Source organism: Pinus tabuliformis, chromosome 3_2 (genome assembly GCF_031772625.1).
Source record: "Pinus tabuliformis cultivar Carrire ecotype Pingquan chromosome 3_2, CPIR1, whole genome shotgun sequence".
In the NCBI taxonomy this organism is placed as follows: Eukaryota; Viridiplantae; Streptophyta; class Pinopsida; order Pinales; family Pinaceae; genus Pinus; species Pinus tabuliformis.
Genome location: NC_142302.1, coordinates 1,003,229,282 through 1,003,245,107, shown reverse-complemented (window position 1 = coordinate 1,003,245,107; position 15,826 = coordinate 1,003,229,282). Strand labels below are relative to the sequence as shown.

The 15,826-nt window shown below is 40.4% G+C and overlaps 1 protein-coding gene across 4 annotated transcripts in view; it reads left to right on the top strand.

The window, feature by feature from the left end:
* The window catches only part of LOC149183993 (protein LOWER TEMPERATURE 1-like), a 32,645-nt gene extending 17,050 nt beyond the window's left edge, over positions 1–15,595 (top strand). For 3 of the 4 annotated variants that reach the window (XM_089417365.1, XM_089417366.1, XM_089417367.1), the window contains 2 exons: positions 14,903–15,006; positions 15,287–15,595. In XM_089417365.1, coding sequence (XP_089273491.1) covers positions 14,903–15,006; positions 15,287–15,316 — 134 coding nt within the window. In that variant the 3' untranslated portion in view covers positions 15,317–15,595. The remainder of the gene's footprint in view (positions 1–14,902; positions 15,007–15,286) is intronic. The other variant, XM_089417368.1, reaches the window with a different exon arrangement.
* The last annotated feature ends 231 nt before the right edge of the window (positions 15,596–15,826 follow it).

Genomic DNA, 15,826 nt, shown 5'->3' with positions numbered 1-15,826 from the left:
ACGCCTTGTGAGGAACCTTGTTTTGAATCTACACAGCCATGTTACATGCCTCTACGCATAAGAACTTGGGCAAATCCTGGTAATATAACATCACCTTTGCAGCCCCTGCTATAGATCTGTTTTTCCATTCCTTTATTCCATTTTGCTGTGGATTGTATGGAGCTGTTCACTCCCTCCTGATGCCTTTCTTTGCACAAAAACATGTGAAGTCACTATCTGTGTACTCACCTCTTTTATCCGAGCAAAGTATCTTGATCTTTTTCCGTGTAGCATTCTCTACCAAAGCCTTAAACTCTTTGAAGCGGTCGAAAACCTCATCCTTGGTCTTCAGGAAATTGATCCAGGTTTTCCTGGAATGGTCATCAATGAAGGTAATGAAATATTTGTACCCTCCTAGAGATCTGGTGGACATAAGATTGCAAATGTCTAAGTGTATAAGCTATAACACACCATCTGCTTTGTTGTCACTCCTTGGGAATGTTGCGTTAGCATATTTCCCAAGCACACACCCCTTGCACACATCATCATGTTTCGTGCCAAGTTCTGGAACACCTATTACTGTCTCCCTGACCATTCTAAGTACTCCATGATGTAAGTGTCCCATCCTTCTATGCCATAACTCATCCAGGTCTTTCCCACTATCACTGTTACTTCTCACCAGTGCCATTGGAGAGTTCGCACCCCAATTTGTTTCACCTTCTTCCAGTTTTGGTGTTTGATGAAAACCTTCTTCCCTACAAAATGGACATCATATCCCTTATCCTGTAACTGGGATACTAAAATCAGGTTCATACCCAATCCTGACACATGTAATACATCTATAACACTAGTGCTCACTCTTGACTCCCTCTCTATATCAATGGTACCTTTCCCAATTAGAGTGCATTTTGTCTTGTTTCCCATTGTTATCTGGAAGTCCATTTGCTCCTCATATTCTCTAACTCCTGTCATATGAGTTGACGCTCCACTGTCTATATAACAGACTCCCTATGATGCTAAGCTAGTTAAGCAAACAAATTTGTCCTCCAATCTAGAAGACAATTCTATAGCCTCTTGAATATTAAATCTGTCCATGGCCATACTGGAGGATTTTGGAAAATTTACTGGAGACATTCAGAGTATAATCCATGTGCTATTTCTCTTCCAACTGACGCTGATTCTGCAATTGCAAAACTACTGCCAAAACAATTGTGCCCATATCAAGAATCTGCCCTACGAAAATACTAATTTGCTTACCTGCTGCTTGTTGGAATTACTTTCCGACAAATCGACCCTCCCTGCACTCTGCAACTGGAAATTCGACCCCCTGTCCAACAATTCGCACTGCCTGGCTAGGCCCTGCAAAAACCTAGAAATTGAGCTACCAGACTCCCTCTAAATCTAGATGATTTCCTCCTTCCTCCTCTGAGCTTCATGCCTGATCAAATTTTCTCTGATACCATGCGAAAATTTGCTTGAAAGAGCAACAATTGGAATTAATTCTTCTAACTGATTGAATTGTGCAGTTTATTTTGTTACAACAGAACAACAAATTAATCACACTGCAATTTCTTCACAAATAAAACGCTACGGAAAATAAACTAAGAACTGAGAAAATGCTAGCACACAAAAATAAAATTGACACAGTGATTTTTGGACAATTGTCCTTGGAAGAACCCAATGCGGGAAAATTGGTGCAATAGATGAGGGTTATATTATTATGAAGTAGTGAAATTCTGAGTACAATCTATGGATGAGTACAATCTATGGATGCTTAATCTAGCAATCCAATCTATAAGAGAATACTAGCAAAATGTCTGTGAGGCCAATACTTCATCACCACAACTGATTCTGCTCTGAAATCTTGTCTGTTACCGCTCAAACTAGCAGGGGACCTAAGGGGATTCCCTAAAGGGCAAATGCTAGGCCAAGGGCAACAAATGGAGTCTTAGAGTCTTAGCCCACTGTCATCTCAGCTAAGGCTCCCTTTTATTTACGAACTTTCACCGATGGGAGGAGACCCGGTATGTGTGGAGTCACTAATGAAGGATAAGTCAATGGATATGAGTGACTCGAATAACCCTTTCCTAGAATTTGAAGGATAAAGATTGCTTGCTTTATAAGCAAGGTACTGGGTAATCTAGCGAAATGAAGAGAGGGTTTGGGGGTTAGGTTTATGGGATAAGATGTGTGAAGGAGTTTCCCAATCCCTAAAATCCTTGTTAGAATTGGTATCCCAAATGGTTCTTAAAGAATGGTCTTTCAAAGGAGTGGGACCACACAGGGCCAAGTGGACCTAGTCTAGGGTATATGGGGGAGGAATGTAGCAACCAATGATATTCTTACCCTAGACAAGGTGAAGAAAGGATCAAAGAAAATATAATTACTTAAAGATGTTGGTTTGACCCTGGGATGTGCTAGCCTTGGGGATGGTAGGGCAAGTTTTGGTCCCAGAGCTAGGGCTTGGCTTTTCTCCCAATTCCACCGTCGGAAGGTCTTCAAATTTGGTGGAGGGATAGAGGAAAGGCCGGCGTAGGAGACCCTAGGAGATCGAATTTTTCAGTGGCTAGCTTGTCAGGAATTTGATGCCCTAGGTACCTCAATGTGGTTAGACTTGGGAGGAGGTGAGAGAATAAGAGTTTTGGTGACCACCCTTGGTAGATCAGTGCCTTAATCCTTGGGAAAATGGAGTCTATGTTGATTATGTGTAAGATTTCTTGGTTACTAGTCAAGGAGGCCTCAAAATTACATCACAAACACTCTAGGTCCAGTGAAAGCAATCTTGCAGCTTTTATATTTCAAATGCACAAGAGGAATGGCTTATCGAGGTCAGATTTTACCCGTAGGAGATTTCGCTCACACTACATGGCCCATACATGGTGAGAACGTTATAATAGAGACAATCCCACAATATTAAGCAATAATTTGCATGCAACAATTACCCCTAAAGCAACGAAAAACCCAATCCAACATATATGACAAAAGTAACAAGAATAACATCAAAATTTCGTACTTACATGTAGTAGAGTATATCTAGTCATTAACAAATGACGATAGAGAAGCTCCAAGAGAAGATAGACCAATAACCATACATCAAAATTCATCCATAAATGCTCCAATTCATCGTCCAGAAAAAAGTGAGATTCTCTAAAGAAGAGAGAGATCCAATCCAAAGTGATGATGAGAAATGAACTCATCTCACTTGTATTTATACACAACTTAGGAGTTTGAATTAGCCTCCTTGGCCTACATAAGCCCCAAAAATAAAATAATGTTCTAATAATACAACTTTTGGTGACAAGCCCACCAAACTAGCTCATAAATGAAAAAGAAAGCCTCTCAAGAGGTCGAATAATAATCTTATGCATGTCGTAGGGCCCTCTAAGAGGTCTAATGAAGTCCATGAGTGCCACAATGAAGAATAGGACCCTCAAAAGCAGTGGACAAAGGGTTGGCCCCTTGTAATAACCTGTGGTGCTCCAAATGACATGTGGGGGCACACAAGTGTCCTTATGGGTCTCCAAACAAATCGAAGATGTTGTAGATCGTATGCAAGGGCTCAGATGATGGTGTAGGTGGTGCCACATCATCGTGCATGTCCTGGATCATCTGCCAAGTGTATGGTGTAGATCTGGGGCCAACTGGGCATGACGGATGAGGTGCATCCTCCTCGTCCAATAAGTGAACCATGAGCAATCTCTGAGTGGCCGTGGGGATCCATGGAGTCCAATTTGCTGCTGTGGAGGCCTGTGGCTCTCAACGCTCACCTTATATGTGCCAATGTAGCCCTCTGGAGGATTAGGACCTCGTTTAGGGAGACCAAACCCAAATGGAAACCATCTGCAATCCTGCATAAGATCCAATGTGTCCCCTAGCCTTCCAGTACAACAAGTCATTAGAGAAATCGAGTAAATGAGCTTACCTAATCATGGACCACAAGTGGGGACTTCATAATGACCTGCCCTTCCATAATGGGCTTTGAGATGTGCCAATGTCTCCTAAACTCCAAATGGGGTTAACCAAGTGCCCTATTAGGTGTTTTCTACTTCTAAAGGGGATAATATAGCCAAGGTACATCCTTCAAAGGTGGTGGCATGTGGCAAATAGGTGAATGAAGTAGGGAATGAGAAGGGGCAACCCTGGGTCATATGCTGGGGTACAAGGGTAGCTAATAAGAGGGAAGCCTACACTTGGGTTTATAATGTATAGGAGGGAGCAATTGTGGTACATGAGGTGCCTCGACCTTGATTTTTCCACCCTTCTTTTATGCCTTTTGTCTTTTTTATGATTTTCTTTCATTGATTGTTCGGGGCTCAAGGGGTTAGAGCATGATGTGTAAGATATAATAGTGGAATCCCCCTTTTTAAGGTGGGGCGGTTCATCGCCCACCAGGGGTTGGAACAATCATGGGTTCCTATATGATGAAGAAGGCTCATAGAACCTATAGGATCTAGGGTGATGACCAGGGTGATGACCATGATGATGGGGTAGAGCTCATGTATTGGCTTTTGCCCACATGCTAAATGTTTTTGTCTTGACCATCTTTTGCATTTTGTGGTACTTTTCCTATTAAATGTGGCCATATATGATTTTAACTTTCTTTTCAATGGCATAAACCTTTGGGTTTCATTCTAGGCCATGACCCAAGGTGTGGGTAAGGGGAAGGAGCAAGCTAACCCTATGTGGACCCAATGGAGGGATGTGGACCCAGGCAGGAAAAATGATGAATGGGGCATTGATGTATGGAAAGAGGGTAATATAAGCAGATAAGGGAGCGGGACCACACAACCAAAATTAGGGTTTCCCGTGAAATACCATCCCTAGAACCAAATGGTCAATAAAGGAGACCACAAGACTAGAATCCAAGGTTAATTCCTAAAAGGGGTCTAGGGGACAGAAGCACAGACATAGCCCATTCTTTTCGCCGAATCCCCCCATTAATCCATGCCCAGAAGTGTCCATGATAAGCAAACTACAATACTCAGTTTCCAAATGACAAAGCATACCTTTAGATTCGGGAGGCCCACCTTCAAACATACGATCATGGCAGATGGGCGAGGGACCACATGGTTGGCTCAGGTGGTGGAGAAAATGGCACAATGAGCTAGCTGGTGGCTGCAAGGGGCTGTTGGTTGCCAGTTGAGGACCATCTTGGAGAAAAAATTTCTCCTAGGGATATTACCCACAAAATGGTGGGTAACATGGCCAATCTAGGCTACATGAAATGCCCCTACATGAGTCTTTCCGCAGACTAATTCGCATTGCCTTCAGAACACGCTGAATCCTGCAGCTCTTCTTGTCTCTGCCCTTGGAAGTGACTTGCCTGGCCTCTTGGGATTTATCTCGGCCTCTAGCAACTGAATCGACGACTCCTCTGGCTGAATCGAACTCTCCTATGAAGCCCCCTAGGCAGGCCTTGCACAACTTCATTGAGGAAAACTCTTCCCTCTCTTAGCTGGGTCTTTTGGAATTCGAATCCTCCTCTGGAATCCTGCTATTGATATCCCTCTTGCTCCTGCTTCCTTCTAGCTCGAATTCTTCCGGCTAAATGCTGCCCTCTGGAACATCGATCTGCCACAAAAACTCGCTCTTCCTGTATGTTTCTCCTCAACCCTATCGACCTCCTCTTATAATCTCGAGTTGGATCACCAACAACCATGATTAAGTCCTTATCGATGGTTGAGATCATATCGGATTTGATTCATGTGAGTTTCTATAGAAATCTCACCTTTCTTAATTAATTCTTTATAATTTATTATTTTCCCTAAGTTAGACTTAGGAAAAATTTAATTACTGATTAATTAACTTAATTAAGTTGCTTCTAGGTGGATTTTCCAGAAACTATTTCTGGGTTTTGCAGCCTTAGTGTTTCTTAGCCTCTCTGACCAAAGTCGAGACTAGAACACTATCTGATACTACAAAAACTTTTATTCTACAATGGCTACTAGTGTTCAATATGAGGACAGGGTTGAGGGTTCTTCAAACTATTTGTAATGGAAAGTTCGAATCTCAATTGTTCTCAGAAAACAAGTTGTGGAATTTTGTTAATGCAACAGTGGTGTTGTCAAGCTCAAATCTAATTGCTCTTGATCTACATGAGGTCAAGGAGGCCAAGGCACAGAGAATTGTTCTCGATGGGGTAAAAAATTCTCATACCCCATCTGTCAAAGAAGGATATTGTGAAGAAGATGTGGAGTATGCTCACAAAGCCATGTGAAATCAACTATCAGAGTCGAAAGATGATGCTCAAGGACAAGTTGTATGGCACAAGAATGTCCAAGGGTGAGAGCATGACATCTTACTTGTCTATATTGACACAAGTCAAAGACAAGTTGGTTGCTATTGGAGAGATGATTGTTGACAAGGAGTTAGTGCGTATAGCCTTGAATGGCTTTTCAAAACATTGGGAGGTCTTTGTCAAGTGTATTATGGGTCGGGATCACCTACTCGACTAGGCGAGGCTTTGGGATGATTTCGTCCAAGAGGAGATTCGAGAAAGTGGTTAGTAGGGAGATCAAAGGAAGATGTATGAAGAAGAGAACCTTGCTCTGGCAAGTAAGTGTAAGTAGAAGGTCAAGAAAGGGCCGAACAAGGGGTCCTCCTCTAAGGGTGAGAAGAAGAGGGATCCAAGCAAGGTTAAATGCTTTGCATGCCATTAGCTGGGTCACTATGCCTACCAGTGCCCAAATAATAAGGGCAAGCAAAAGAAGCAGTTTGATGCTACTGCGGAAGTGGACGAGTTTACAACATGGTTTAAGAATGAGTTTTTGCTCATTGCATGTCTCTCGAGTTCATTTACCACCAATGTGTGGTACATTGACAGTGGGGCTTCTTGCCATATGACGGGAGTCAAAGAGTATTTCATCAATTTGAAAGAGGAGTGGGATTTCTCCATAGAGCTTGGAGACAATGCTAAGTACGATCCAACTGGTGTTGGAACAATTACGTTTGAGAGGGAGACTGGGAGTATGACAAAACTTTATGGTGGAGGACGTGTTGTATGTTCCGGGTATGACAAAGAACCTAATCTCAGTTGCTACCTTGGAGGACAAGGGTTACATTGTGACCTTTGACGAGGGTAAAGTGTATATTCAACCCAAGAACTCGAAGACAACAAAAGTAATAGGGGTCAGGAAGGGCAACTTGTTTCGATTGTAGTTTGACCTAACACATGAATTGGTGAGCTGTAGCAAAGGGATAGGAGAGTTATGGCATAGGAGGATGGCACATTTGCATCATGGAGTGCTTATTGTGCTTAGGGAGATAGTGATGGGGTTGCTAGAGCGAAATGTCGAGCAACATGAGGTGTACAAGGGTTACACACTAGGTAAATATGTCAAGACCATTTTTCCAAGCATCGACACTAGGTCCAAAAGGATTTTGGATCTAGTACACATCTGTTTGGATCTAGTACACTCAGATGTGAGTGGGCACATGTCATCGATATCCTTGAGTGGGTACTAGTATTATGTGACCTTCATTGACGACTTCTCCAGGAAGACCTAGATATATTTCATGAAAAATAAGGACGAGGTCTTTAGTAGATTCAAGGAGTTGAAGGCTCTAGTTGAGAATTAGACAGGGAGAAAGATCAAGATGTTGAGCTTAAACAATGGAGGCGAGTACAACTTGAATGCCTTCAAGGACTTCTATGCTCAAGAAGGTTTCAATGAGTTGACTATTTCGTACAACCTTCAGCAGAATGAGGTTGCAGAACGAAAAAACATGGCTATAGTTGGAGTAGCCAAGGCCATGCTCCATGACCAGGATTTGCATTGTTTTTTGTGGACAGAGGCCTACAACATTGCCATATATTTGTAGAATAGAAGTCCACATAAAGTGTTGGGCAGATTGACATTAGAGAGGCGTTATAGGGAAGGAACCAAATTTGGGACACATTCGCATCTTTGGGTGCTTTGTGTATTTCCATGTTCCTAAGGAGAAAAGGACCAAGTTGGAGGCTACTACAGAGAAAGGTATCCTTGTGGGGTACAACAAGATTTCAAAAGCCTATCGTGTTTACATTCTGCTCTCAAGAGGACAATAGTGAGCAGGGATCTGAAATTTGAGGGAGAGAGAACTTTTCATAAGTCTATATCAACATGAGTTCTTCTACAATGGAGGTTTAGGAGGAGTAGGCACCAAAGGTTGAATCAACATAAATTCCTTTAACTACAGTGACACACATTAGCGAGTAGGCCAAGCAGAGAGATCAGGATGAGGAACATGGGATTCCTCACACCCAACCCTAAACTCTAGGTACAAGGAGGAAGTAGGCCAAGTGGGCAGAGAAGACATTGAGAGAGGCCCAAGAGTATGTTTGTGCTTCGAGATATTCTGTCAGACAAAGCAAGGCTCCTTAGCATTATTCCAGGTTTATGGCATTGATGAGTGAACTAATTGAGGCTGAACCAACCAACTTTCAAGAGGTGTCCCAACATCAAGTGTGTATGGATGCCATGGTGGAGGAATATTCTTCCATCATGAAGAACAATATATGGGAGGTTGTGCCAGGACCAGTGGGCAAGTCATTGGTTGGTTCTAGATGGGTGTACAAAATTGAGCATGTTGTGGTTGGTAGCGTGGAGAAGTTCAAAGCTCGTTTTGTGGCTAAGGGTTTTTCACAGAAAGAAGGAATTGATTATGACATTACCTTTGCTCTAGTAGCTAGATACTCATCCATTAGGGCTATCATTTCTATAGCAACCTAGATGGGTTGTAGGATTAACCAGATGGACATGAAGACAACTTTCCTCAACTGTATTGTTAAGGAAGAGATCTACATAGAGTCGCCAGAAGCTTTCGAGGTGCATGGGAGGGATTCCCATGTGTGCAGGTTGAGGAGAGCATTGTATGGGCTCAAGCAAGCTCCCCCGATGTGATATGTGCCGATTGACTATTATTTGTAGAGCGTGGGCTTCACCAAGAGTGAGGAAAACTTGAACTTGTACTACATTTAGGTGAAGGGTGAGCCTCTCATATTGGTGTTATATGTTGATGACCCGTTTCTCACAGGGTTTGAGGAACTCATACCGCACTACAAATGGGATCTTGCAGAAGAGTTCAAGATGAAGGATTTGGGGTTGATGCGCTACCTTTAGGGATTGGAGGTGTGGCAGAAAGAGGGAGAGATTTTCCTTGGATAAGGGAAATACATAGTTAGGATCTTGAAGCGTTTCAATATGGATTGCAAACCCATGGCTATGCCACTCGTGACCAACTAGAAGAAGATCTATACTTCCAGATTAGAGGCAGTGGACCTTACCTTGTATATACAATTGATTAGCTCTCTCATGTATCTTGTCAACACAAGGCTAGACATTTGTTTGTAGTGAACACACTTAGCCAGTTTATGGTATAGCATAAGCGAGTGCACTGGGTAGCTGCAAAGCATGTTTTGAGATATCTCCAAGGCACAGTTGAGCATGGGATGAGGTGCACTCAACAGGATGGAGTACTTCTAGGTGTAGTTTCAGTTTGGGATCAAGAGCAGTCTCTTGGTACAACATGAAATAGAGGTTAGTTGCTTTGAGTTCTGCGGAGGCTGAGTACATGGCCGCCAATATGGCGGCAAGTGAGGCTATTTGGCTTCGGAAACACCTTGTTTAGCTTTTTGATCGGAGCTGGATCCGACTGTCATTAGCTATGATAATCAGAGTTGTATTAAACTCTCTAAGAATCTAGTATTCCATTACAAGTCAAAGCATATTGAGATCAAGTACCACTTCATCAGAGATTGTGTGCAGAAGGAAATAGTAAAGTTGCAGTACATTCCCATAGACGAATAGGTAGTAGACATCTTGGTGAAAGCCTTGATGAAGGGAAAATTTGTATTCTTCATGGATAAGTTGGGTGTTGTGCAAAACACCTTCCTCGCTAAGAGGGAGTGTTGAGATTGTAGCTTGGAAGGTGATTCTACATGGATTAGGTGCCATGATATGCAACGAGTCACCTTAAGTATCTCCTACAACAGTAAATTAATGAATTTTCCAAGTCAAGACTTTAGACGTCAATTTAATTTAATTTCTGGGTACCTTTTTATACAAAGGAAAATAAGTCAACAACAGATTAAGTTGTAGCCATTGATCTTCGTGAGTCGAGATCTAATCTCAACCGTTGACATTAGGGATTTCACTTGAGATTAGGGTTTGATCTTTTTAATAGGAGTTCAAGCCAAATGAGATGCACATTTGATTTGGCACAAGTTGGGATTCAGTGGAGCGCAGTATTTGGCAGTGAGAGCGAGAAAAGGCTAGATTGAGCTAGCTAGAGGAAGATTAGTAGAGAGGCCGAGTTTCTTTGTACGCAAAAGTTTTCCGCTGGGCTGTGCATGTGGGTCGTACAAGAGCCAAGTGAGAGAGAGAGGGTTGAGATCTTTTGTTGGGTATTTGTTGGAACAAATTTTTGTAAGATTGCTGTAAAAAATATTTCTCCTGAAACTGAATAAGAAGCCCAATGTTTCTTGGTTTTCCCCACACTAGGGTTTATAGGGTATATCTATGTTATTCTCTATTGCATGTGATTGCATGCCATTGGTTTCGAGGATTTCTGCTTCTGTTGTTTATTTGGTTAAAAACCTAGAGGCTAGAATACTTATTGTTACAAATCATATTAGAAAGCATTGTTTATTTCAAATCTGTGATTATTTGTTGGGATAGTAAATTTTTAATTGGGTTTAATGAAATTAACACACATGGAGAAACATTTCCCCATGTCCCCATTTTTGGGAAATGAGGGGAAACATAAGGGGGAAATCTCCCCATTGTGGGGATGTGTTTCCAAAAAGGCATACTTTTGGGCATTTCCTTAGAAAAGGTGTGCTTCTAGGCATCCTCTCCAAAAAGGGGTACTTCCGGGCATCCCCCCATGAAAGGGGGACTTGTGGGCATGCTATCCAAATTTTTTCTTATGAGGGCTTGAAAAATAAAGAATTAAAAAGCAAAAATAATATATAAAAAAACCTGCCTCGCTTTCACTTTTATTTACTTTTTATTCACTTTCACGGTTTCACCCCTTGATGTTCATTTTATTTTCAATGTTCATTGTTAATTTTCAGTTTTAACTTTTGAGTCTTGACTCTAGAATCTAGATACTGATGACCTCAAGGCTCAAACCAAGTCTCTGACTTATAACTCTTGAGTCTCTACTATTTTTGAGTTTGAGTAATTTTGATTTACCATTTCAGACTTTAGTATCAACCATTTTTCTTAATACCAACTAGATTCTAGAATGATCAATTCAAGTCAATATATCAATATTTTACTATTTCTGTTTCGTTTATGGTTGATGAATTAATGTATTTCCTTACTGAATTTGAATCTGAATCATGTTTATATTATTTACAAATTCGACTTTAGTACTATTTTACTGTTTACTATTTACATTGCACAAAGATGAATTTGCATGGGATGAATTGTCATTGTTGGGATTTTACCGTTATTACTTATATTTTTAGAGATGGGGACCTCTATGCTAGGTACCCCAATGTCCCCTGCCCCCCATGAATTTCACCAAGATTTGAGGGTGCTTTCACACGACCCCCATTTGCGTCTGCCCCCTCCTGTACCCCATGTCCTCAAAGCTTGGTGGAACGCTGGTATCATCACTGAAATTGTATTGGCCAAAGGATAGCGGACCCTTTTCTGTAATGGAAATTGTATATTTGGCTCCTGTTGTTCACATTTACCACTTTTATGGGTATTCCCATCTATAGTTCATTATATTTGTTTTGCCTTGATATCTTGGAAAAGCCATTATTAGTTTGCAGTTACAAATTGTCGGGCTTCAAGTAAGTCTTGAAAGTATCAGTTACAGTCACTGAGAATGTGCTCTTAAGCGATTAACTGTCATGGTAGTGATATGGCACATGCATTCCATATTTTGTTGTCAGTTGACTGCTTATTTTTTATTCAGGTCTGTCACATGAGTAAGAGGCACAGATGATAGCCTCTTCGAAATCTAGAATTTGGGATGCTAATTTGGGCCAGAGGAAGAAGAGTAATCCTGATTTAAATAAACACCAGCATAGAGTGGATCATGAATAGAACTGGACTAGTTCTTGGTCCAGATCTTCACTGAAAAGTTGAGATATTGAAACTTTTCATTCAAATTTTTTGTTTTTTAGTTTATCCGGTGATCAGCTAATCAGTATGAATGAACTGTCTAACCATACAGCCATTATGTGGTTTTATCACCTCAGAAGAAATAATGTGTCACTGTTACATCCTGGAGATTACCAATCAATTTCAGCTGATTGTAGAGTTGTCAACTGAATCTACTAGCTGTGGATGAAATAAAGATGGATGCAAACAGTAAATAGGTGCTGCTGCAGTTTCATTTTTGTTGATATTCAATCTTTCTAGGGTGTTTTGGGCTAGCACTGATGATTGTGTGATCTGGTTCTTATCTTACCTTGCCATAATGGCTTCTAATTGGATTGGCATGTCTGTTGTGGTGAGCTTGTGGTATTAGCGTTGGCCTCTTTTGCTCTTTACGATAGCTTATGTTTCATTTTTTGAGGATGGTTTTTGGGTGCCAGAAAGCTTCTGTGGATTTATTATATAAATTGTAGTTTAGTTAGAGTACGTTAACTTTCTCCATTTGGCTAATCATTGATTTTTCTTCATGAGTTACATGTGTTGGCAATTTGTAAACAGTTATCTTACTGTTTATTCATACTCTCAATGCTTTGTGTTGGTAACACTCTGCCATCTCCATAGAAAAGAAGCTCTATTAATAGGTTTGCTAGAATCTTTCTTGAACTCCTTGCTACTAGTTTGTTGTTGTAAATTTTAACTATGGCAGGGGATACTGATTGCCCTTATTTCTTTGATCTTAATGTCAATTTTCTTGTTTCCATTTATTCCTACTTGTATGTTGTATGGATTTTGTTGCTTCCATTATATGGCATGTCAACTGAGCAAAATCAAATTGTGTCTTGAAATTTAAGTTATTTCTATGCTCTTCGCTTACTTGATTTTGTTGAAAATAGGGATATAATCTTCGCTTTTAGAGACAGCCAACCTTATAATGTATCATTATTATACATGTAGGATTGGCTAAGACCGATCTTATACACAGTCTCAAAACTCTTTTGGGGAAAGCACCCTACCTTTGAGTTGGGTATATATGTACATTTCTCATTCAAGTGATTCATCCGTTCTTAATAAAGCAATTTTCCTAAGGGCACCATAAAGTGTTGCACTGTCTCTTGTGCTTGGGTTTCTCCCTCTCTAGAACACTTGTTCTTGGTTTAGTTTTCTCTGTATAGGGTTGCACTTCTTTTGTGTCATATCTTTTCAAGTGTTCCACTGTGCTAGTGCTGATTATTTGTTCTCTATATTGCAAAATTAGGGGTCATGTTGGTTCCATTTGATTTTGTCACTATCTCTTGTGAATCTCAACATGGCATTAGAGTGGGTGTAAATCTCACTCAATTCAGCGGTTGTTCTAGAAAATTTTGGCTAGTGGAATTTATTAGGGCTTCTTTCTGACTGCAGAACTGGGTTTTTGTGGATCAACTCTTTTTATAGGGTTCCCTATGGTTTTTTTTATAAGAGTTAAACCCTCCTTCAAGGCCAGTGCATTTTTTCTTCCTTTGTTCTGCAGTGAGATGTAGCACATTGCAGATTTTTCGGAAGAACTTGGTACTGCTCTTTCCCTCTTGGGTCTATCAAGGGACTGTAAACTTTGAAGGCTTATTTTTCTGTATATGGAGTCTTTTTCTTTGTGCCATTGTTGAATCCAGTGGACTCAAGTGGATGTTTGCCTGATTAAGTGGGGCTATTTATAATATTTAGACAGATCAAATGCCTGCCCTTCTTAGGAGCAAGGCTTTGTGGATTTACCTTCGTCTTGGAGAAATTCCTTACAGCTATGACCTCAAAAGTCTAAAGAAGGATGAAGCTCTAGGGCTAATCACCCTGGATGTTGAGCCAGATTTGGTTCATCACACCAAAGACAGAAAAGTGCAAAGGAAATCTGGTATACCTTCAAGACACGCTTTGGGCTTGATTTTAGATCCCACACCTCTATAGGTCATTAGATCCTCTATGCTTTGATTTTTGAAGACCTAGATAGCATCGAATTCCCGTGAGATGAATAGTTTGTACATCAAACAAAAATAAACCGTGTCATAATATTAGGGTTAATGTAATGCAAGGCTTGACTAGAAACAACAATAAATGACGTTTTAGAACGAATTGAATAGGCCTTGTCTTTTTGTAGCTGGGTCCATAGTCAATCTCTGAGAGCCAACTTTAACTGTGAACTTATATAACCAACCCAAGGGTTGGCCTACACAAGTAGGAGGATTACTATAATTTCATTATTTTTACGCGAGATTTGGTTATACTAGAAGCCTAGAAATGATATCAAACTTTTGCTTAGGTCATTTTTTGGAGTAAGGTCAGACTGAGGTCAAGCCCCTATTACAAGAAATGGCAGAGTTGCCGAACATTCCCAGGTCAAACTTTAGCTCAGCATAGAAAACAGGAAGAATTGACTTGGTGAGTCAGACTCGCTGGAAAGTTTGACTTGCGGTTCAAACTGTGACCCAGAAGTACCTGTTGAACTTTTCACGGTTTAGTGTGTTTGAATTGTGAGCCCGATGAAAAACTCAGCGTGGCCCTTTAAGTTTATTTAAAGCCAAACAGGGAAAAAATTGCCACTCTGCAGAATATTTCCAAAGTTGTTCCCGAGTCTAATTCTTACCCTTCCGCCTTGCCAAGTTTTTCACTGAGTTGAGTTTTGTGACACTGGGTGAATATTGAACTTGAGAAAGGATGGTTACAGTTGCTCATTGTGGTTTCGGATATCTACATTCTTTACATGTTGTATAACATTCTTAGAATATTTTATAAGAAGCGATTTTTTTTGTTATAAATGTCGGCATTGATAATGGACTGGCATAATTCTTTTGCAGATGGAAGTTCAAATTGGTTGCCAGAAAGTGATCTTCCATGCTGTACAGTGGATAAACTCAGATCTCTTTTGAAAGAAAGGGGACTGCCGACAAAAGGAAAAAAGGTGCAAGTACTGCATCGTGGATTAATCGATAACCTAATTATTAACGAATATTGCCTGGATGGCATTTAAAAAATGCCAAACATATTCAAAATTCACAATTTTTCACGGTTTTAAGCGACTTTTGTTCTCTTTATCTTTTACCCAACCGGAAAGTTTTATAGAAGCTATTTGTTCCCTTTCTTTAGTCTCTTTCTTCTGTTATTTTAGTCTCTTCAAGTGTTCTCTATAATTTTGTACAAATTCAACGTGTGACCATGTAATTTGTGATTTTTTTCTGCAGGATGAACTCATTGCGCGCTTGAGGCGGTAGGATTTTTCAAGAGTATCACAAAATTATGGGCTCATCTAAATGTTTGTTGTCCCTTCATATTGAATTTTATACCATATGTCATTTGGCTTTAGAAAAAGCCAATGGAATTGATATTTTAACCCTCTCATTGGGAGCATGTACAATAGTAAAAAGGGTCTTGGTTTTCTATACTTTTTAGCTGGCACATATTTCTCAGATAGTGATGTGCCTTTTTGACTTGTCATATATTTTTATCATTGTTTTCTTTTTACATTGCTTAATTCTATAACTGAATTGCCACGAAGGATTTATGGGTCGCAATGACTTGATGTAGTTAATGTGTTTTTTCTTTAAACTCATTACTTGGGTTCAGTTGCTTTTCAAAATTGAAATTTCGGACTATTGCTATCTTTTGGAAGACAGTCTAGTTTGGTTTGACTGTAGCCTTTAACCCCCTCGTTTAATGAGGAGACTTCAACATGTGCATCTTGAAAGTGGTCCATTTGGAAAGTCTAGTTCCGTCCCACTAGC